This window comes from Neovison vison, chromosome 2, assembly GCF_020171115.1.
Source record: "Neovison vison isolate M4711 chromosome 2, ASM_NN_V1, whole genome shotgun sequence".
NCBI classification, from domain to species: domain Eukaryota; kingdom Metazoa; phylum Chordata; class Mammalia; order Carnivora; family Mustelidae; genus Neogale; species Neogale vison.
Window position 1 is genome coordinate 164,989,867 of NC_058092.1, and position 24,374 is coordinate 165,014,240.

Here is a 24,374-nt window from a genome sequence, read left to right on the forward strand (position 1 = left end):
TGATTGGAGCCGTTCCCAAGAAGAGGCCACTCCCAAGACAAGGCCACTGCTCAATGAAGTTTCTCCCCGGACAAGGCCGCTCCCAAGAAGAGGCTGTTCTGGACAAGACCGTTTCCTGGATGAGGCCACTCCCAATGACGAAGAAGCAACAATGACAAGGAGGACAACCCAGATGACACAGACTCTGCTCCCCACGATGCTACTCTGACCAGGCTTCCACCCGGAGGAAGCCACCACTGCGGACAAGGCCACTTGTGGTTCGGGGGTGGTGAGGCATTTTGCAGCGAGGCTGCTGGTGTCTAGGGGCCGTTGGCATCTCAGGGCTGCTTATGCCTCCAGACTGCTGGCATCTAGGGGCTGCAGGTGTCAGGACCGACTGCTGGCCTCTAGGGTCTGTAGGCATCAGGACCGCAGGCGTCAAGGGACCGCTGACAACTGGACCCCAGATGTCTCAGGACCGCAGGCGTCGAGGGACCGCTGACAACTGGACCGCAGATGTGTCAGGACCGCAGGCGTCGAGGGACCGCTGACAACTGGACCGCAGGCGTCGAGGGACCGCTGACAACTGGACCGCAGATGTCTCAGGACCACAGGCGTCGAGGGACCGCTGACAACTGGACTGCTGGGCCGCCGGAGGCTGGAGGCTGCAGGCGGCGGCTCTGGGCGGCGGAAGGCTGCAGGCTGCAGGCGGCGGCGCTCGGGGCCGCCGCCGGAAGCTGCACGCTGCAGGCGGTGGCGCTCGGGGCCGCCGGAGGCTGGAGGCTGCAGGCGGCGGCGCTCGGGGCCGCCACCGGAGGCTGCAGGCTGCAGACGGCGGCATTCGGGGTCGCCGCCGGAGGCTGCAGGCGGCGGCGCTCAGGGCCGCCGCCGGAGGCTGGAAGCTGCAGGCGGCAGCGCTCAGGGCCGCCGCCGGAGGCTGGAAGCTGCAGGCGGCGGCGTTCGGGGCCGCCGCCGGAGGCTGCACGCTGCAGGCGGCGGCGCTCGGGGCCGCCGCTGGAGGCTGGAAGCTGCAGGCGACGGCTCGGCGCCGCCGCCGGAGGCTGGAGGCTGCCGGCGGCGGCTCGGGGCTGCTGGAGGCTGGAGGCTGGACCACCAAACGCGGTTATAGCTCTTACAAGAGCTGTTACAGCTCTTCTATACACCGTTGACTCCCCTGCTCTTCTGCGACTTCCACCGCTCTCCGCTCCACTTCACCGCTCTCCGCGGACTTCACCGCTCTTCGCTCCACTCTCCGCAGACTCGGCTCCACCGCTCTCCTGCAGCAGCCCCCGGCCCTCCTGCAGCAGCCCCCCCTTGGCAGCCTGGCAGAGCAACCTTTATGGGGGTGGTTAAGCCCCGCCCCTACACAGGTGGCCAATTGAATTCCAACCTTCCCAGTGGATATACATACGGCCTACTGATTGGATGACTCCACTCAGTCTGCCCCACCCTTACACTGTCAAGTGGAAGGTATGTGCTCTGCAGTATCATGCTCAAGTTACAGTGAACTACCGTGAAACATCGTAAGGGTACATTACTTACACATGCTACTGAGGAAAAGATAAAAGCGACTTGCAGAAAAATTGTGAAGGATGGTTGCATTTGTTCTAGTTTCGAAACTATACAAAATAAAATATGATTTAGCGATGCTTTTACTTTGGTAAAAATATAAAGCAAACACAGAGAATAGCGAACAGGACTGATAGACCGGGGGAGGGATGTACAGACAACTCCAAAGATGTGGATGATACCGCATTTCTTAGAATGGTTGGAATGTGTACGGGTTTCTTTTCCTTATTCCTTACATCTTCTATATAATTCATAAATGTCAGCTTGTAGCTTTTAAACACTAAGATACACTATAATGTAAACAACCCCTTTGGAAATAAAATCAGACATCGCAAAAATGAAATGGCCAACAGGAAGGGAGGAGAAAAACTGATTGTAAGATGTTTTGTCCCCTGTAGGGGACAAAGTCCCAGTGTGACTTTCAGTTTTGAAACCTCCCCACTGCCCTGTTTATGGCAAGCTGAATCCAACTAAGATCACTTTCTGATGGTTCCCAAACCTAAAAGAATAAAATGCAGGCTTTTGATTCTTAGTGGATGGTACTTGCTTCCTCCTGGCTGGAGATTTTCAGCAGTAAATGAAGGTATTGGGCTGTGGCTGTTAGCAGGCTGCATTCTGACTGTGCCAGGCAGCAGGGCCTGGGTCTGGCTGGCCCACCACCAGGGCTCGTGGAACAAGGTGACCGTGACTTGACAGAAAACAGATCAGACCAGGCCTCACACTTGGGGATGGATTTTATTAAATCAAAGAAAAGGAGATGAAAATGTATTTGAATTTAAGCCAGGGATTTTCAGGCTAACAAGCCCTGAGCTTGCCAAGTGATGGAGAAAAAAGAGCTTTTCATAAATAAAACTTGGGGAAAAGTAAACATTTGAGATATATAGCAGGTTTTGGAGAAATTTAGATGGGACTTTCATGTTTGGAGCATTTTGCTTGTTCACGTTGTAAACACTGATCTACATATTTAGGTATATAATGTGTATCTTTTTGTAAGAAAGCACAATGTTTCCATGTATTTACGCTGGGCAGACATCTGAAGTGCACTATTACATGCCTCATAATGGCACTGATGCTCACAGAGATGGATTCCACTCCTGTTTTCCTCTTCCGTGTGCTTCATCTGATACATAATAAAATCTCCAATGATAGAACACAGGGTGTACCACCCTGCCTTTTCTGTGATGAATGCGAAGGTTTGAGAGATGTTTTACCTGGGAGTGCTCACTCAACAACCCAGGTTGTAGCACTGAGCACACCCGTGCCTCTATGTCATCTATTTAAATCCGGGAAGGTCAGTTGAGGTCCTGCCCAAACTCTGGGCCGGAGAGACACAAGCCCCAGATTTTAAAACATTCCCTGAAATAAACAAGAACTCCCAAATGGTTCTGCATTTCTCCCAGGCTTACAATGAAACCTTCTTAATATTCATGTTAGTATCTAGAGAAGGAGTTTAGCTTCCAGTATAAATATTTTTTGTAAATCCAGTTCGGTGAGACCTGGAGGATTTTTGTGGTCCCTTTCACTACACAGAGGATGCTTCTGCTTCATATCCTCTCTAGCCTTTTAGCTTTCTAGGATTAGTGAAGTTGCAACTACTTTGCCTCCTACCTGAGTCTTCCATCGACAGAGCAAACTGCACACATTGGAGGATGTGATAATGTGTTTCAATTCATCAGATTGGCTAAGCTAAAAAATGCTGGGGAAGGAGCAGGATCACAGGTGCTCTCATATGTCCTGGTGAGGCGTGAGTGGTGGTCATCCACTCCAGAATATTCCAGGAGGAGTTATTGAATTTTAAAAATGGGATTACGTGCATGTTCTCAGAGCGCTGAAAAGTATGGTGCACAGAAAAGGAAACCATTAACATGATGAAGACAACCTACCAAATTATCCCAGGATCAGAGTGGGATATGCAGAAAAGTTTCAATAATTTAGGTTATTGTCATCTTTAATTGACAAGGAAATGACAGTCCCTCCCTAGATATGATGTTGGGAGATTTTTTTTTTTTTTTAAGATTTTAAGAGACAGAGACAGAGTACAAACAGGGCGGACAGGCAGAGGGGGAGGGAGAAGCAGACTTCCACTGAGCTGGAATGCCTACACAGGGCTGGGTCCCAGGATCTAAACATCAGACAGAGGCAGACACTTAACCATCTGGCCCTGAACCCCCATTAGGAAATTTTTATGAAATGGCACTAATTAGCTCCTTGGATCCTCAGAAGTCCAAGCAAGTTGAAGTGAATCTGAAGCACGCTGTATTAGGACATTGGATTGTGCTGAATGTCAAGTTGATAAGACCTGTTCTATTACATCAAGACATTTGTAGATTCTGATTTTGCCACTTAAAAGAAAACAAATGATGCATGGCTCCTCCTTGACAGTGAGATAGTCAGAGGTATTTGTAGGGGGCAGGAGCAGGAAGTCGCCAGGGCTCCTCTCTCTGCCAATGTTTACACCCCATTAGAGCAAGTTTCCTTTAAAATGCACTTCCGTGGGCCGACTTGACTCGGACTAACTCCCTGGCCCCAGCGACCACAGCTACAGTCACTTGCCGGACTGGCTGGTCACACGTGTTTCCACCTGCGCCATTGGTTACATGAAAGTATGGGAATGCTGTGTGGTCACGCTTTGTGGATCACAGTGGTGCTCCTCCTCTGGAGAACACAGAACGCAGAGCGTGAGTTTCCCCAGGTCTGGTGTGGAAATGGATAAATCCGTGCTGTGGCTACATTTCTTCTACCCCTGAAAGGGCGGGGGGTGGGAGGTGGGGGTACCAGGTGGTGGGTATTATAGAGGGCACGGATTGCATGGAGCACTGGGTGTGGTGCAAAAATAATGAATACTGTTATGCTGGAAATAAAAAATAAAAAGAAAAAAGAAAGGGATTGAAACTAGTTCCTAATACAGTCTCACTTCAAAAATTATTTTGAGCAAATATGTGCTTTTCTGAAGCTCCTAGAGGTTCTTGCAGCATTATTCAACAGCATAAACCCATGTGTCACCCCCAGTTTTTCCATGATGCTAAGTGCTGACTGTCCCTTCAGGTGGTACATAACATCCAAAATGGAAAATAGTACTTAAACTCTTCAAAGATTATTGCTTTAATAAAAATGTGCAATTTACTTAACAATACTGAGCTCTGGCCCTCTCTCTAAACAGACTTGGGAAGATAAGCCGTAGCCCACGGCTTGGCCCCTGAGCCGTGTCCGTAAGTATACAGCACCCCACAGATACCATTACAGTCACAGCCAAATTGACAAGAAATCCTGAAGCACCAGAAATTGCCTTAGCAATGCATTCTCTGATGCAGGTTCATGGCTTCTGCCTGTTTTCATGTTCATGCTCTATGTAACAGCATTCATTCCATACCTGTGCCATAAATATTCATAAGAAGCCCAATGAGTGAGTAACAGAAGATGTCCTTGGAAATATTTTCCAAGGGCACATTTTTTTAAAGGCAACAGATTTTTTTTCCCCCCGGAGTTTGGCATGTTTTGGAGGATGAGTTGTTCTCCACTTTCTTCATTATCATTTTGAAATCTGAGATGTCATGATGACTCACTGCCTATCACTTTGTTGAGCCCTGCAGCCTTTCTTATCATTCTTTTTTTAAAAAAACATTTATATATTTATTGGGGAGAGGGTGATAGAAAGTACAACAGGGAGGAGGAGCAGAGAGAGAGAGAGAAAAAAAAACCCTCCAGCCGACTCCCTGCTAAGTGCTGGTTAGCCCAGCTGATGCTGAGATCCTGACCTGAGCTGAAATCAGGAGTCAGGCCCTTAACCCACTGAGCCATCCAGGTTGAGTATCAGCCAACCACGGGTATCTGCGTTTATTTATTTGTTAGGCATCTCCACCATGCTCAATCTGACCCACTTCTTACGCTGATCAGGGAGCTAGTCAGATCTCCCAATCCATCCTGGGAATAGCTGACCCCAGAGCCATGCGCCCTGGCCCAGTGTTAATTCCAATGTGAGTCGCCTGGCTTCCGAGCTTCCTAAAATCACAATTGTGGCTGACACTGCTATTCTTTATGCTCAGGCTCAGGCTAAGTGTGTGACAGATGGTCTGTCAGCAATTCTCTGAAGGAAAGAAAACCACACCTGGGTTCTTCAGTGGGTAGCTCTCTGCCCAAGGAACAAACCCAGACTGGCTGCTCAGAGTTTGGGGAAACCCAGCATCCTGGCTCCATTGCCTCCAGGAGAAGCAAATCCCATGCTCATGTTTTGTTGATGTCTGGCTATATGTCCCTTCTTAGTTGCAGTTGTGTATGTTTCTTCTTTGATTAATTTTATTCTTACGATCACTTTGCCTACTACTTTATGCAGTTACTGGATTTTCATTTTGGTTTTTGTTTTTTTTTCTGGGTTTTAGTATATAGCCTAGACCTTTTCTATACTTTCTTTGAAGGTGCTTGTTACTAGAAACTTCTGTTGGAATTTTTATAATTAATAGCCAAGGCACATGCCAGTAATTTCCGAGTAAATATGATGCCCATCTTCCATTCCTTATTCATCATTTTCTTAATTACAAATGTGAAGTACTTTCTGTAGTAGGGTTCTAGAATGTGTATATGTGTTTACTGAGAGAGAAAGACAAAGAGAGAGATTTATTTTAAAGAATTTGCTGACTGTGAAAGCTGGCATGTTTGAACTCTGCAGATTGGTGACAGACCAAGCTGATGTGGCAGTTTGAGTCTGATCCCTGCCTGGAGGCAGAACTCCTTCACACTTGGGGACCTCAATCTTTTCTTTTAAGACCTTCAACTGAAGGAAGAAAACAAATGGATCAACACAAAAATACTCATAACAAAATAAGGAAGAAATACTCATAAGAATTAGAGTCCTGGAATGCCAGGGTGGCTGAGTTGGTTAAGCTTCCGACTCTTGGTTTTGGGCCAGGTCATGATGTCAGTGTCCTGAGATTGAGCACCACATGGGGCTCTGTGCTCAGCATGGAATCACTGGAGATTCTCTCTCCCTCTGCCTCTTTCCCACCCCCCCCCACACTTGCACTCTGAACAAAGGAACAAATGAACAAAATCTTATGAAAAAAAGAATTAGAGTCCTTATTTCTGTAACTGGTCACATGGTCATAGCTGGTCTTCTACCTGCTACTTTGGCTGCTCGTTCTACATTACATTCACTGTGAACAAGCACCTCAGCTGGTCATGATTCTTTATCTGGTGGAGTGACCCAACCCTTCATTCCTGAGTTTTGTGGACTACCAGTAGTTCTGCCTCAACTGGGCAGCTGTCGTTTTTCACTGACTTTCATACCAGGGCTTGCTGGTTCAGAGGAATCTCTTATACTACAGACATGCCTTCCATTTCCTCCACGGTGGATTAGCAGTCTCATTTTTCTGCGTAGTCAGGATCATTAAACACCTTACCTCTCATCATGTCATCTGTGAAGAGATAAGGATTTGGGCAGAAAGCTCCTGTGAATTGGCCGTGCTAAAGTCTGCAGTGCCGCCCCCTGGGCCTGGCCTGGGATCCCGAGTTCCAGCAGCTTGAACCCTGTGAGAAAGCCCTCAGTGAGCCAGGAGCTGGTGAGGCCACCACCTCCTGCTACTCAGCCTCCTGGGGTACCCTCCCTGGAGCAGGCAGATGGAACCTGGGCCCTCACCCTCACTTAGATTTTCAGCCTTCCTTTTCCAGGGTCCTGTCCATCGGGACCCTGAGTCACACCCCATGGGTCCACATGTCAACCAGGAGGAAATGGTTCCTTTCAGAGCTGCGGAATACCCTCAGAAACTTTCATGTCCCCACTGAGGCCATCCCCAACCATTGGTGCCACACTGGGCTGAAAAGTCGGAGGCTGACGCCTGGCCACACTCCGTCCCTCAACTGTGCTCCCGGAAAGCTCCCCTTCGCAGGGGCCCTTGGGTGGGCAGCGTGTTCTCGGCGTGTTTTCCAGATGGCCGCGACATGCACTGAGCGAGAAAGCACTCTAGGCCATGAGAGACACTGCGGTTTGAATAGTCACCCAACGCCAGCCAATTCTCACGAACTCTTTGCCTAAATCGATATCGATATCGATTTGGGCAGAAAGCTCTTGAGAATTGGCTGGAAAACCTGTGGCAAATTCACTTCATGCGCCACATGTCTGCAGGGCCACCCCCTGGGCCTTGCACAGGATCCTGAGTTGTCCTGACTCGAACCCTGCCAGTAAGCCCACAGGCGAGACCACCATCTCCTGCTACTCAGCCTCCTGAGGTACCCTTGGTGGCTCTGGTAGATGGGGCCTGCCATGCCCCTAGGCCAGGGCCCTGACCCTCACCTGGTTTATCAGTCTTCCTTCTCCAGGGTCCTGTTCCCAATGAATCCACCTGCCACAAAAAGGAAACGATGCCTTTCAGAGCTGCGCAAAAACCCTCAGAGCAAGAGAAAACTTCATGCCCCCACTGTCAACTTCATCCCCAACAGTCAACACCAAACCGGAAAGAAAAGTTGGAGGCTTATGCCTAGCCCCAACCCTCCCTTAACTCTGCTCTTAGAAAGCTCCCCCGGGCAGTGGCCCCTGGGTGGGCAGGGTCATCTCGGCGCGTTTTCTGGATGGCTGCGACATGCACCGAGCAAGAAATTGCTCTAGGCCACAGGGGACAGTGCAGTCCCAATTGCTGCCTAACACCGGCCAATTCTCATGAGCTTTCTACCCAAATCAATGGGGGACAGGGCGGTCCCAAGGGCCGCCCAACGCTGGCCGATCCAATTGGGCTGAGGATTGGCTGGCTTTGGGCGGCCCTTGGGACCGCCCTGTCCCCCTTGGCCTAGAGTGCTTTCTCACTTGGTGCATGTCTCGGCCATTGGGAAAATGCACTGAGACAACGCGGCCCACCTGGGAGCCCTGGCACGGTGTCCCAGAGCAGAGTTGTTGGAGAGGTTTTGGCCGGGTGTCAGCCTCCAACTTTTCAGCCTGCTATGGCACCGTAGTTTGGGGATGGCCTCAGTGGGGGCACGAAGGTTTCTCTCACACTGAGGGTTTTCCGCAGCTCTGAAAGGCACCATTTCTGCTCGGTGACAGGTGGACTCGTGGCGTGGGACTCCGGGTTCCCCAGTTGGAGGGCTCGAGGGACAGGACCCTGGAAAAGGAAGACTGAAAAACCAGGTGAGGGTTCAGGCCTGGGACTAGGGGCATGGCAGGCCCCATCTGCTAGCGCCAGGGAGGGGACCCCTGGAGGCTGAGGAGCAGGAGGCATTGGCCTCGCCTACACCTGACTCACAGGGCTTTCTGGCAGGGTTCAAACCAGGACAACTCGGGATCCCGGGCCAGGCAGACATGCGTTGCATGAAGCGAGTTTGCTGGGTTTTCTGGCCAATTCTCACGAGCTTTCTGCCCAAATTGATAAAGATTTAGGCAGAAAACTCGTGAGAATTGGTCAGTGTTGGGCAGCCCTTCAGACTGCCCTGTCCCCTGTGGCCTAGAGCGCTTTCTTGCCTAGGGCATGTCTCGGCCATCTGGAAAACGTGTGGAGACAATGGGGCCCACCCGGGGGCCCCAGCGCAGGGGAGCTTTCCTGGAGCAGAGTTGAGGGAGGGGTTGTGGCCAGGCGTCAGCGTCTGACTTTTGACCCTCCGTGGCGCCAGAGTTTGGATATGGCCCTGTTGGGTCACAAAGGTTTCTCTCCCTCTGAGGCTTTTCCACAGCACTGAAAGGCATCGTTTCTGCCTGGGTGACAGGTGGACTTGTGGAGTGTGACTCAGGGTTCCCCAATTGGAGAGCTCAAGGGACAGGACCCTGGAAAATGATTCCCCTTTCTCCATATCTTCTCCAACACTTGTTGTTTCCTGTGCTGTTAATTTTGGCCATTCTAACTGGTGTAAGGTGGTATCTCAAAGTGGTTTTGATTTGAATCTCCCTGATGATATGATGATGACCATTTTTTCATGTGTCTGCTAGCCATTTGTATGTCTTCTTTGGAGAAGTGTCTGTTCCTGTCTACTCATTTTTTTGACGAGATTATCTGCTTTTTTGAGTGTTGAGTGTTGAGTTTGAAGAGTTCTTTATAGATCTTGGATAACAGTCCTTTGTACTGTCATTTGCAAATGTCTTCTCCAATTCCGTGGGTTACTTCTTTGTTTTATTGACTGTTTCCTTTGCTGTGCAGAAGTTTTTGATCTTGATGAAGTCCCCAGAGTTCATTTTTGTTTTCATTTCCTTTGCATTTTGAGACATGTCTTGAAAGAATTTGCTGTGGATGATGTCCAATGAAGAGCTTACTGCCTATGTTCTCCTCTAGGATTTTGATAGATTCCTGCCTCACATTGAGGTCTTTTATTCATTTTGAGTTTATCTTTGTGTATGATGTAAGAGGATGGTCAAGCTTCATTCTTGTATATATAGCTGTCCAATTTTCCCAGTACCATTTATTGAAGAGACTGTCTTTTTTCCACTGGATATTTTTTCCTGTTTCGTCAAAGATTATTTGATGATAGAGTTTTGCATCCATATCTGGGCTCTCTCCTGTTTTCCACTGGTCTATGTGTCTGTTTTTGTGCCAGTACCGTGCTGTCATGGTGATCACAGCTTTGTAATAAAGCTTGAAATAAGGCAACATAATGCCCCTTGTTTTGTTTTTCTTTTTGAACATTTCCTTAGCAATTTGGGATCTTTTCTGGTTCCATACAAATTTTGGGATTGCTTGTTCCAGCACTTTGAAAAATGCTGGTGGAATTTTGTCTGGGATGGAATTGAAAGTTCCATGGAACCAGGATGGAATTGAAAGCTCTATGCAGTACAGACACTTTAACAATGTTTATTCTTCCGTTCCATGAGCATAGAATACTTTTCCAACTTTTTGTGTCTTTTTCAACTTTTTTCATGAGTATTCTTTAGTTCCTCAAGTACAGATGCTTTACCTCTTTGGTTAGGTTAATTCCCAGGTATTTTGTGGTCCTTGGTGCTATAGTAAATGGAATCAATTCTCTAATTTCCCTTTCTGTATTTTCATGGTTAGTGAATAAGAAAGCAAGTTATTTCTGTGCATTGATTTTGTATCTTGCCACATTATTGAATTGTTATATGAGTTCTGGTAGTTTGGGGGTGGAGTCTTTTGGGTATAAAGTATCACAACATCTACAGAGAGAGAGAGTTTGACTTCCTTCCCAAATTGAGTACATTTTATTTCTTTTTGCTGTCTCTTGTTTCTAGGACTCCTAGTACTATGTTGAACAGGAGTGGTGAGAGTGAACATCCTTGTCGTGTTCCTGATCTCAAAGGGAAGGCTGTCAGGTTTTTCCCATTGAGGATGATATTCGCTGTGGGTTTTGCATAGATAGATTTGATGAAGTTGAGGAATGTTCCCTCTGTCCCTATACTTTGAAGCATTTTAATCAGGAACAGATGCTGTATTTTGTCAAGTTCTTTTTCTTCATCAATTGAGAGGACCATGTGGTTCTCTTCTCTTATTGATTTGTTCTGTCACATTGACTGATTTGTGGATATTGAACCACCCTTGCATCCCAGAGATCAAACTTACCTGGTCATGGCGGATAATCCTTTTAATGTACTGTTGGATCCTATTAGCTAGGATCTTGTTGAGAATCTTGGTGTCCACATTCATTGGGATATTGGTCTGAAATTCTTCTTTTTCATGGGATCTTTGCCTAGTTTGAGGGCCAGGTTAATGCTGGCTTCATAGACAGAGATGAGAAGTTTTCATTCTCTTTCTATTTATCTCTTTTTCTATTTATTTTCTTTCTGTTTTCTGTTTATCTAAAGAACCACTTAAGCATTGGCATGGGGTCATCATGTGAAAGGTCCTACAAATGCTGGTATGGCAAATTTTTAACTCATGTTGACTGTTCTTCCCCAATGGCCAGTCTTACAGGTAATGCCCAGAAGTCAAGACAAGGATTGTGAGCAATGAGCATCCACTTGGACCCTGTGCCCTCTCTTGAGGAAAGCCTGGTGATGCTTGGGCCTCAGTTTATTGTACACCAAGTAGCACTTCAATAAACCTGGGGGAAAATGTCATCACCACTGAAAAACATGTTCACAGAGTGGTAAATGAACAAAACCACACTTCAGAATCTCTGTTAATGAGTCAGCAATAACTTCATCTAACAATAAACCTCACCTCTGAGCAGGCTTTAGATTTCCCTCATGGCATTTGATCAAGCATGAGAAAAGAAAAGGCACCATCATGGTCTTTGTGTGCTGTGTGAGGGAACAGACTTGAGGACTACTATATGATATGAGAAACTGGGCACTGAAGTTTTGGTTCCTTGTTTCCAAAGCCCAAGCACTTTCTCTCACATCTCCACTGCCTGGAAGAGACTGTAAATTTCTACTGAGTTTGGCATCAACTATGGCTTTAGTCCTTGTTTGAGGGAGCCTCCTGTGGGGACACATGCCAGGTGCAAGACATCAGGCCCAGTCCTTGCTCAGCATTCAAGTACTTTGGGCATCCAGTGGGTATTTTCCACACTGATGTTTCTCTGTTTCTCCTTCCCTCACTCACAAACTCTTTTTTGATTACAGGCAGTTTCAGAGTTAATCCTCCCATAGTCTTCATAGTCTGGAGTTCTGGAGCAGTGTTCTTTGCTGTAGCAGTCAGGCCCTGGGGCAGTCACATCCCACATTCACCTCTGGAAAGAGTTGAGGAAAATTCGCTCCAAATTTCCCCAATTGGGATCTAACATTTCACCTCAGATAATGTTGCCAAAAGTGGAAATGCCCTTGTGGGTAATCTGTCTTCTTCAACTGGGCCAGCCATTGTTTCTGTGTGATTATCAGAAGACCCTATTCTTCAGGGATTGAGCATTAAGGTGGGCACCTGGCTTCCTTACAAAGAGGAAGAAAGAATAGGTTATGTGTTGCAAGTTGGAGGAAGAAAAGGTCAGTGATGGGAGAGGAAAAACACCACCTAGATTTCTGCCAAAATGACCATTTAAAATAGGCTCTTGCTTGCTTATGTGGACCTTTTGAAGAAAAAAAACTTAGGTCATCATTTTGAATAAATATAAAATGAGACAAATTATGATTTGAATTTTCCTTTTTGATCATGTATATGTATGAAATATCTTACATTTGAATGGACTTTGTTTGCCCTGTCAGCGTCAATGTTTCCCTTCACAAAACAAAATCTGAGACAGCTAGACTGATATATATCACTTATTCACTCCAGAAACTCCTAGAAATCCATAAACTCCAGATTATTGTTCCCAAGCTATCAACAGGGAGACTCTAAGGATCATGAAGGTTACCTGGTGGACTCCATGGGTTAATGCAGCACTCAGAGCCAAGGACTGGACCTTATGAAGAAAAAGATTCCTGAGAGCAGAAGAAGACACCAGGCACATCAGACCATGAGATAGATGAAGGGTCTAAGGTTTCAAGATCAGAAGACTCGGTAGAGTGTCCTCACTTCCAGATACTGCTGAGGTAGGAAGGAAATAGCTGCACGAGTAGCAGAAGACTTAAAGCCAGAAACATTTTGGTGATCATGTGCATCTGACTTGGCTGCTTGAGGGACAAGTGTGGAAGGAATTTGCACAGAAAACCTTATGGCTCATTGGATACAGTGACACAGCAATGGTCAGGACATGCTCCCTGATCAGCAAGTACACAGGTTGGGAACCTGTGCTTGTGAGAGCATTCTGCTAAGTAGTTAGTAAGTTCCTGTGACCCAGGCATGTTTATAGGGGGCAGCTCAGGACATAGCTTTGGGGCAGTGCTGACTCAGCAAGTCCTGGGTCAGTCAAACCACAAACCTACGTCAAGTTCCCAGGGGATGGTGGGCTGGGTCTTGAAAGACTGGGGAGGCAGAACTGTGGGTACAAGGGGAATAGACTGAGAGCTAACTTGTCAGAATCTGAGTAGAGCTCTGGAGGGAAGTTTACCTGAGCCTCGGTGGCCAGGGCCCTTCACAATCTACTTCAAAGGAACAGAGACTCTCAGTGCTGGAATGAAACAGCAGGACACATAAAACTATATGCCTTCATTTTATTTTATTTTTTAAAAGATTTTATTTATATATTTGACAGAGAGAGAGAGAGACACAGCGAGCGAGAGAGAGAGAGAGAGAGAGCACAAGCAGGGGGAGTGGGAGAGGGAGAAGCAGACTCTCCACTGAGCAGGGAGCCCAATGTTGGACTCGATCCCGGGACCCTATGATTATGACTTGAACTGAGGGCAGACGCTTAACGACTGAGCCACCCAGGCACCCATATACACCTTCATTTTAGAAGAGAGAAGACTTGGATTCATTCTAATATGTAAGGGAATTGCTGGATGATATGGTTGTTCTATATCCATTTTTAAAGTACTCTCTAGAGCAGGAGATCAGCTAGAGAGCTTATCTAAAGATTGCAAACACCTGCAAATCCATCGGCAGATCGAAGAGAAGAACAGCAATTCTAGAAACAGAAAAACAACCACTTTCTGAAAGGTAGGACTGGCGGAGAAGTGAATCCAAAGCGACGGGACAATAGACCCCGGGGGGAGGGGCCGGCTCCTGGCAAGCGGCGGAGCAACGGAGCACAAAATCAGGACTTTTAAAGTCTGTTCCGCTGAGAGACATCACTCCGGAGGCTAAACCGGGGCGAAGCCCACACGGGGTCGGCGTGACCTCAGGTCCCGCGGGGTCACAGAAGGATCGGGGGTGTCTGAGTGTCGCAGAGCTTGCGGATATTGGAATGGGAAAGCTGGCTGCAGAGACAGAGCCGACAGTAAGCTCGCAGCTCGGAGTTGCCTTGAACCGGTCGCAAGCTCGGTGAGCTTGGCGCGCGGCCAGAGGTTAGGCAGACGCGAGTTACTAGGAGCTGTTCGCTGAGGGCGCACAGGGGAGCGGGGCCCCGGGCTCTCGGCTCCTCCGGGCCGGAGACCAGGAGGCCGCCATTTGTATTCCCGTCCTCCGGAACTCTACGGAAAGCGCTCAGGGAACAAAAGCTCCTGAAAGCAAAGCGGAGCAGATCACTCAGCCCGGCCCCTGGTAAGGGCGGTGTAATCCCGCCTGGGGCAAAGACACTTGAGAATCACTACACCAGGCCCCTCCCCCAGAAGATCAACAAGAAATCCAGGCAAGACCAAGTTCACCTACCAAGGAGTGCAGTTTCAATACCAAGGAGAGAGCAGCAGAATTCCAGAGGAGGAGAAAACAAACCACGGAACTCATGGCTTTCTGCCTGTGATTTTATAGTCTTGCAGTTAATTTAATTTTTTTCTTTTTCATTTTTTTTCTCTTCTTCTGCTAAAATTTTTTATAACTTTTACCCTTTTCTTTTTTAACGTTTTTAAACTAGATTATCTAATATATATATTTTTCTTTTTTATACTTTTCTTTATTCATTTTCTTTTTTTAATTCTTTTTTTTTCTTTCTTTTTGAACCTCTTTTTATCCCCAAATCAGAAGAGATCCTAATCTCTTCAATCTTTTTTTTTCTTAATTCTTTTTTAAATTCTTGATTGAATTTTTAATTCAATCTCTTTTTTTTAATTCTTTTTTTCTTTTTTTTCTTTCTTTCTTTTTGAACCTCTTTTTATCCCCAAATCAGAAGAGATCCCAATCAGAAGAGATTGGGAGATCCCAATCAAAGGAGATCCCAATCAGAGGAGATCCCTCACCCAATCGTGACAGGGGAGATATCCCCCCTCATGATTTGGGATCTCTTCTGATTTGGTTAAAGCATATTTTCCTGGGATTGTTGCCACCCTTTTAGTATTTTACTTGCTCCTTCATATACTCTTAGCTGGACAAAATGACAAGGCGGAAAAATTCACAACAAAAAAAAGAACAAGAGGCAGTACCGAAGGCTAGGGACCTAATTAATACAGACATTGGTAATATGTCAGATCTAGAGTTCAAAATGACAATTCTCAAGGTTATAGCCGGGCTTGAAAAAGGCATGGAAGATATTAGAGAAACCCTCTCCAGAGATATAAAAGCCCTTTCTGGAGAAATAAAAGAACTAAAATCTAACCAAGTTGAAATCAAAAAAGCTATTAATGAAGTTCAATCAAAAATGGAGGCTCTCACTGCTAGGATAAATGAGGCAGAAGAAAGAATTAGCGATATAGAAGACCAAATGACAGAGAATAAAGAAGCTGAGCAAAAGAGGGACAAACAGCTACTGGACCATGAGGGGAGAATTGGAGAGATAAGTGACACCATAAGATGAAACAACATTAGAATAATTGGGATTCCAGAAGAAGAAGAAAGAGAGAGGGGAGCAGAAGGTATACTGGAGAGAATTATTGGGGAGAATTTCCCCAATATGGCAAAGGGAACGAGCATCAAAATTCAGGAGGTTCAGAGAACGCCCCTCAAAATCAATAAGAATAGGCCCACACCCCGTCACCTAATAGTAAAATTTACAAGCCTTAGTGACAAAGAGAAAATCCTGAAAGCAGCCCAGGAAAAGAAATCTGTAACATACAATGGTAAAAGTATTAGATTGGCAGCTGACTTATCCACAGAGACCTGGCAGGCCAGAAAGAGCTGGCATGACATTTTCAGAGCACTAAACGAGAAAAACATGCAGCCAAGAATACTATATCCAGCTAGGCTATCATTGAAAATAGAAGGAGAGATTAAAAGCTTCCAGGACAAACAAAAACTGAAAGAATTTGCAAACACCAAACCAGCTCTACAGGAAATACTGAAAGGGGTCCTCTAAGCAAAGAGAGAGCCTACAAGTGGTAGATCAGAAAGGAACAGAGACAATATACAGTAACAGTCACCTTACAGGCAATACAAGGGCACTAAAATCATATCTCTCAATAGTTACCCTGAATGTTAATGGGCTAAATGCCCCAATCAAAAGACACAGGGTATCAGAATGGATAAAAAAACAAAACCCATCTATATGTTGCCTCCAAGAAACTCATTTTAAACCCGAAGACACCTCCAGACTTAAAGTGAGGGGGTGGAAAAGAATTTACCATGCTAATGGACATCAGAAAAAAGCAGGAGTGGCAATCCTTATATCAGATCAATTAGATTTTAAGCCAAAGACTATAATAAGAGATGAGGAAGGACACTATATCATACTCAAAGGGTCTGTCCAACAAGAAGATCTAACAATTTTAAATATCTATGCCCCCAACGTGGGCGCAGCAAACTATATAAACCAATTAATAACAAAATCAAAGAAACACATCAACAATAATACAATAGTAGTAGGAGACTTTAACACTCCCCTCACTGAAATGGACAGATCATCCAAGCAAAAGATCAACAGGGAAATAAAGGCCTTAAATGATACACTGGATGAGATGGACATCACAGATATATTCAGAACATTTCATCCCAAAGCAACAGAATACACATTCTTCTCTAGTGCACATGGAACATTCTCCAGAATAGATCACATCCTCAGTCCTAAATCAGGACTCAACCGGTATCAAAAGATTGGGATCATTCCCGGCATATTTTCAGACCACAATGCTCTGAAGCTAGAACTCAACCACAAGAGGAAGTTTGGAAAGAACACAAATACATGGAGACTAAACAGCATCCTTCTAAAGAATGAATGGGTCAACCGGGAAATTAAAGAAGAATTGAAAAAAATCATGGAAACAAATGATAATGAAAATACAACGGTTCAAAATCTGTGGGACACAACAAAGGCAGTCCTGAGAGGAAAATATATAGCGGTACAAGCTTTTCTCAAGAAACAAGAAAGGTCTCAGGTACACAACCTAACCCTACACCTAAAGGAGCTGGAGAAAGAACAAGAAAGAAACCCTAAGCCCAGCAGGAGAAGAGAAATCATAAAGATCAGAGCAGAAATCAATGAAATAGAAACCAAAAAAACAATAGAGTAAATCAACCAAACTAGGAGCTGGTTCTTTGAAAGAATTAATAAAATTGATAAACCCTTGGCCAGACTTATCAAAAAGAAAAGAGAAAGGACCCAAATAAATAAAATCATGAATGAAAGAGGAGAGATCACAACTAACACCAAAGAAATACAAACTATTATAAGAACATACTATGAGCAACTCTACGCCAACAAATTTGACAATCTGGAAGAAATGGATGCATTCCTAGAAACATATAAACTACCAAAATTGAACCAGGAAGAAATAGAAAGCCTGAACAGACCCATAACCAGTAAGGAGATTGAAACAGTCATTAAAAATCTCCAAACAAACAAAAGCCCAGGGCCAGATGGCTTCCCGGGGGAATTCTACCAAACATTTAAAGAAGAACTAATTCCTATTCTCCTGAAACTGTTCCAAAAAATAGAAATGGAAGGAAAACTCCCAAACTCATTTTATGAGGCCAGCATCACCTTGATCCCAAAACCAGACAAGGATCCCACCAAAAAAGAGAGCTATAGACCAATATCCTTGATGAACACAGATGCAAAAATTCTCACCAAAATACTAGCCAATAGGATTCAACAGTACATTAAAAGGATTATTCACCACGACCAAGTGGGATTTATCCCAGGGTTGCAAGGTTGGTTCAACATCCGCAAATCAGTCAATGTGATACAACACATCAATAAAAGAAAGAACAAGAACCATATGATACTCTCAATAGATGCTGAAAAAGCATTTGACAAAGTACAGCATCCCTTCCTGATCAAAACCCTTCAAAGTGTAGGGATAGAGGGCACATACCTCAATATCATCAAAGCCATCTATGAAAAACCCACTGCAAATATCATTCTCAATGGAGAAAAACTGAAAGCTTTTCCACTAAGGTCAGGAACACGGCAGGGATGTCCATTATCACCACTGCTATTCAACATAGTACTAGAAGTCCTAGCCTCAGCAATCAGACAACAAAAGGAAATTAAAGGCATCCAAATCGGCAAAGAAGAAGTCAAATTATCACTCTTCGCAGATGATATGATACTCTATGTGGAAAACCCAAAAGACTCCACTCCAAAACTGCTAGAACTTATACAGGAATTCTGTAAAGTGTCAGGATACAAGATCAATGCACAGAAATCAGTTGCATTTCTCTACACCAACAACAAGACAGAAGAAAGAGAAATTAAGGAGTCAATCCCATTTACAATTGCACCCCAAGCCATAAGATACCTAGGAATAAACCTAACCAAAGAGGCTAAGAATCTATACTCAGAAAACTATAAAGTACTCATGAAAGAAATTGAGGAAGACACAAAGAAATGGAAAAATGTTCCATGCTCCTGGATTGGAAGAATAAATATTGTGAAAATGTCTATGCTACCTAAAGCAATCTACACATTTAATGCAATTCCTATCAAAGTACCATCCATCTTTTTCAAAGAAATGGAACAAATAATTTTAAAATTTATATGGAACCAGAAAAGACCTCGAATAGCCAAAGGGATATTGAAAAACAAAGCCAAAGTTGGTGGCATCACAATTCCGGATTTCAAGCTTTATTACAAAGCTGTCATCATCAAGACAGCATGGTACTGGCACAAAAACAGACACATAGAGCAATGGAACAGAATAGAGAGCCCAGAAATAGACCCTCAACTCTATGGTCAACTAATCTTCGACAAAGCAGGAAAGAATGTCCAATGGAAAAAAGACAGCCTCTTCAATAAATGGTGTTGGGAAAATTGGACAGCCACGTGCAGAAAAATGAAATTGGACCATTTCCTTACACCACACACAAAAATAGATTCAAAATGGATTAAGGACCTCAATGTGAGAAAGGAATCCATCAAAATCCTTGAGGAGAACACAGGCAGCAACCTCTTGACCTCAGCTGCAGCAACATCTTCCTAGGAACATTGCCAAAGGCAAGGGAAGCAAGGGCAAAAATGAACTTTTGGGATTTCATCAAAATCAAAAGCTTTTGCACAGCAAAGGAAACAGTTAACAAAACCAAAAGACAGCTGACAGAATGGGAGAAGATATTTGCAAACGACATATCAGATAAAGGACTAGTGTCCAAAATCTATAAAGAACTTAACAAACTCAACACCCAAAGAACAAATAATCCAATCAAGAAATGGGCAGAGGACATGTACAGACGTTTCTGCCAAGAAGACATCCAGATGGCCAACAGACACATGAAAAAGTGCTCCATATCACTCGGCATCAGGGAAATACAAATCAAAACCACAATGAGATATCACCTCACACCAGTCAGAATGGCTAAAATCAACAAGTCAGGAAATGACAGATGCTGGCGAGGATGCGGAGAAAGGGGAACCCTCCTACACTGTTGGTGGGAATGCAAGCTGGTGCAACCACTCTGGAAAACAGCATGGAGGTTCCTCAAAATGTTGAAAATAGAACTGCCCTATGACCCAGCAATTGCACTACTGGGAATTTACCCTAAAGATACAAACGTAGTGATCCAAAGGGGCACGTGCACCCGAATGTTTATAGCAGCAATGTCCACAATAGCCAAACTATGGAAAGAACCTAGATGTCCATCAACAGATGAATGGATCAAGAAGATGTGGTATATATACACAATGGAATACTATGCAGCCATCAAAAGAAACGAAATCTTGCCATTTGCGACAACATGGATGGAACTAGAGCGTATCATGCTTAGCGAAATAAGTCAAGCGGAGAAAGACAACTATCATATGATCTCCCTGATATGAGGAAGTGGTGATGCAACATGGGGGCTTAAGTGGGTAGGAGAAGAATCCATGAAACAAGATGGGATAGGGAGGGAGACAAACCATAAGTGACTCTTAATCTCATGAAACAAACTGTGGGTTGCTGGGGGGAGGGGGGTTGGGAGAAGGGAGGTAGGGTTATGGACATTGGGGAGGGTATGTGCTTTTGGGTAAATTGGAAGGGGAGATGAACCATGAGAGACTATGGACTCTGAAAAACAATCTGAGGGGTTTGAAGTGGTGGGGGGGTGGGAGGTTGGGGTACCAGGTGGTGGGTATTATAGAGGGCACAGCTTGCATGGAGCACTGGGTGTGGTGAAAAAATAATGAATACTGTTTTTCTGAAAATAAATAAATTGGAAAAAAAAATAAAGTACTCTCTACCCCCAATGTGGGGCTCAACCTCATGACCCTGACATCAAGAGTCTCTTACTCTTTTGACTGTGTCAGCCAGGTGCCCCTATTTTGAATTTTTTTTTTTTTAGAAAAATTGATAACGTTTTCCATAGTGGCTGCACCCACTTACAGTCCTACCAACAGAGCCTGTTTACAGTCCCACCAAAAGAGCACAGTTCCCTTTCCTCTACATCTTGGCAAACCTTCTTGTTCAGTCTACTGGATACTAGTCATTCTGACAGGTGACAGGTGACATCATTTTGGGCTTTGATTTGCATTTCCCTGATGATATGAGTTCTTCAGTATTTTGGATATGAGACATTTAACAATTAGGTAGTTTGCAAATATTTTCTTCTCTTCAGTATGTTGTCTTTTCAGTGTGTTGATGACTGGAGATTTCCTTTGCTGTACAGAAGGCTTTTAGTTTGATGCAGTCCCATTTTATTTTTCATTGTAGCTTTTGCTTCTGATGTCAAATCCAAAAATCAGTGTCAAGAGGGAAGTCGAGAAACATTCTTCTAAAAAAATGTGTTAAGGGAGATAAATGAATAGATCTCTGCTGATGCCTCTGTGCCCCCATTGTTTTAATAGATTCTTGGCTGTCTTAGTTAGCACAGCATCTGACTCTTGATCTCAAATTTTGAGTTCAAGGGGTGTTAATAACATTCTGCCCAATTTTCAGCTACGTATTTCATGGGTGTAGCTGTTTTGTTGAAGTCCTTGACACACTGTGACTTTGTTGTTGTGGATTGGGTGGGATAGACATTCAGTTGCATTGCTTTACTTGAGGTTGCCCAGTGTTTCCAAAGCCACTTTTGGTGGAGACTGTTGCTTCCCTATTTTATATTCTTGGAGCTTTTGTTCTAAATTAATTGACTACATATGTGTAGGTTTTTTGCTGGATTTTCTGCTCTGAAAGCATGATGCCTCCAGTTTTGTTCTTCTCCAGACGGTTTTGTCTATTCAGGGCCTTCCGTGGTATCATTCACTTTGTAGGATTATTGGTTTTATTTCTGGAAATGCCATTAGATCTTGATGGGGTTTTCACTGAATATTTAGATTACTTTACACAGTGTGGACCTTTGGATTACATATATTCTAGGGATCCATTAGCATGGGATGTCTTCAGACTTAATTCTGGCTTTTTCAAATTCTTTCATTAATGATTTAAGTTTTCAGTATGCAGGTCTTTCACCTCTGGGTGAAAATAATTCCTATGTATCTTATTCTTTTTGAGTGATTATCAATTACAAACTATTTTCTTAATTTCTGTTCTTGACAGCACGTTATTCGTGTATAGAGATGAAGCTCATTTTTGCATATTAAATCTGTGTCAATAAGTTTAGGACTTAATCCATCTGTTAGTTCTGCAAGGATTTTTGTAAAGTCATTAAGGGTTCAATATATGACATCATCTTCTCCTAATAAGTAAAAAATAAGCTGGGAATATAAGTTGATGTCATCTAACTGGGAAAAGAGGATACAGATATGCTGAGTGATAGTTTTCAATTTTGTAAAATGATTTATGGTTAATGTAAGCACAGGAATCCATAAATATGGCTTTTTTTTTTCTTTCAGCTGGATATGCAGAGCTTTGGTGTAGACCAGTTATCTTCCACACTACCCCACCGTACACCCTGTGCCTCTTGGGAAGCATCCACCATTCTCCCTACTTTCTATCCTGAACTCAGGGCCTAACTAGGCTTCTCAGAAAATATTTCTCGAAATAGTGCACTTTTTTCACAGATTTCCTAGAAGACACCCTCCAAAACATTGAATTTTACAGAACTGTTTGGATCTCTCTCAATCCTTGAAGATGCCCAACGTCGACTGTGGCTTGCTTTGCAGACACATCAGGGAACTCCTGCAATGTCTCCTGTGGCCACCAGAGGGGGGAGTGTGCTCTTAACAAGGACACTGCTCCACCTCCACACAGGATACAAATTAACCTCCTTTTCACAATCTCAGCGAATTTCTTCAAGGATGGAATAAATGTTATTCTACAAATTCTTGCGGATCTATTGACCAGTCCCTTCTTACACATACAAATACATAAAATTATAAATGACTGAAGGAAGGTCCATGGCCCCTGCCCTCAGAGGAGATACAAAATGAACCCCCTATGGGTCACAATTTTAATTTAAGAGCTAAAGCTATAAACCTCAGAGAAGAATGCCTAAGAAGAAATATTCCTGACCTTAGCTTTGGCATCTGTTTCTTTTTTTTTTCTCAATTTATTTATTTTCATAAAAATAGTATTCATTATTTTTTCACCACACCCAGTGCTCCATGCAAGCTCCACAGGCCTGGAGACCTCATTGAATCCGAGGGGCAGCGGTGCCACCTCTGACTGGGGCTTGTCCCGCATCTGTTGTCTGATGATGCTGTGCCTTGGCACTAAGGGCTCTCCCAGTACCAGCCAGCTTTTGTCTGGGGTGGGGGAGGTTTCTCCCTGGGTACAAAGGCTCATGTAACCTCAGGGTTGAGAAGTCTCTTCTGAAGCATCTGGATGCAACTTTCTCGTGAGGTCAGGCCCATAATGCTGGAAGCCCTGGGTTCAAATCCTGCCTGGGACTCAATGTGGAGCATGGAAAGGGGCAGTTTCTTAAAACCTCTGTTTCTTTTATCAAATAGAGACAGCATTTCTACCTTCCTCATGGAATTGTTAGAGGGATTGACTGACATGATTAATTCTCTCAAAAGATACGGAGTAATCCTTAGCTTTGCCTGTTAAAATTAGCCCACTGGGAGCACATTGCTGTCATGGGCTCTGGGCTTCTGCCTTACTGTGTTTCTTTAGCCTGCCAGTCCAGGCTCCCCTGACTCAGTTGTCATTCCAGAAAGCCTTCATCCCCTCCAGTATGGGATCCCACAACACTGGGGCTCATCCATCAGACCCAGGCCAGCCCTGGGACCAAATGTCACCCAGAGCTTGCGTCCGGAACATGGACAGTCCTCATTGTGGAGACTGGCAGGCAGGAGCCCCCTCAGCTATCACCCGTTTTTGGAACAAATATTGGGGTGCCTTATGATGGGGCTCTTTCTCCCCAAAGCAGGGAAATGAGCTGCCCTCAATTCCATCACGACTGTCCCGCTTTTCCCCCACCGTGTAATCATTGGTACATAGCATCTTGGGCCTCCTTGGCTGCCTGGGTCCCAGAGCCTTTTTGTAGTTGGAGTTGAAAGAATTTTATGGACATCATTTTGGTTTTTGTTGGACCTATTAGTAGGATGAAACCTGGCCACTCCCTACAAGCCAACACAAAGCCTGTGCCATGGACCAATATGGCAGTGCCCACCCCATGGCAGCCCTTCCCTTAGTGCTCAGAGCTCTCCTTTCTCACTGAGTCCCACTCACTGGTGTTTCTCTCTCTTCCTGCAGAGAGAGCCCCAAATGTCCTCTCTCTGAATATGTACCTTCTGTGCCTGGTTAGCTCTGTGTTATGGCAGAGAAGACAGGAATTACTGGCGATGACCTCTATTACAGCATCAGATCAAGTGGACTCTCCTTTACCCGACTTTGTGGGAGAAAAGGGGTCTCTGCAGGAAGCACAGCCCCCTCTCTCAGACAGGCTTAACTTGAGGGATGCCAAGTTTGGGATTGGAAGGGTCAGGAGGTCACAGCTAGAGGATCCTGAGGGGTGTTTACGAGCTGTGTCCAGTGCCAAAGCCCCTGGTTGAGCCTCTGTCCATCCTGCAGCTTCCATGAGCAGCCAATGTGTTTTGTAAAGGCCTCTCTTGCTCACACAAGTTCAAGTGGTTCTTGCTGTTGCCACTAAAACTACAACTGGATGAACACTTGTCTGTAACCCACTGACATGCACTGTCCTTAGAGGTTCCTCCCTGAGAGGATGGGGTTCAGCAAGGAAGGACGGGGATCAAGCTGAGAAGAGTGG

At 44.9% G+C, this 24,374-nt stretch overlaps 1 protein-coding gene across 1 annotated transcript in view; it reads left to right on the forward strand.

Moving 5' to 3' along the window:
* LOC122900664 (contactin-associated protein-like 3B) overlaps positions 1–22,319 on the forward strand; it is a 61,687-nt gene extending 39,368 nt beyond the window's left edge. The window contains exon 2 of the mRNA XM_044239492.1: positions 22,057–22,319. Coding sequence (XP_044095427.1) covers positions 22,057–22,176 — 120 coding nt within the window. The 3' untranslated portion in view covers positions 22,177–22,319. The remainder of the gene's footprint in view (positions 1–22,056) is intronic.
* The last annotated feature ends 2,055 nt before the right edge of the window (positions 22,320–24,374 follow it).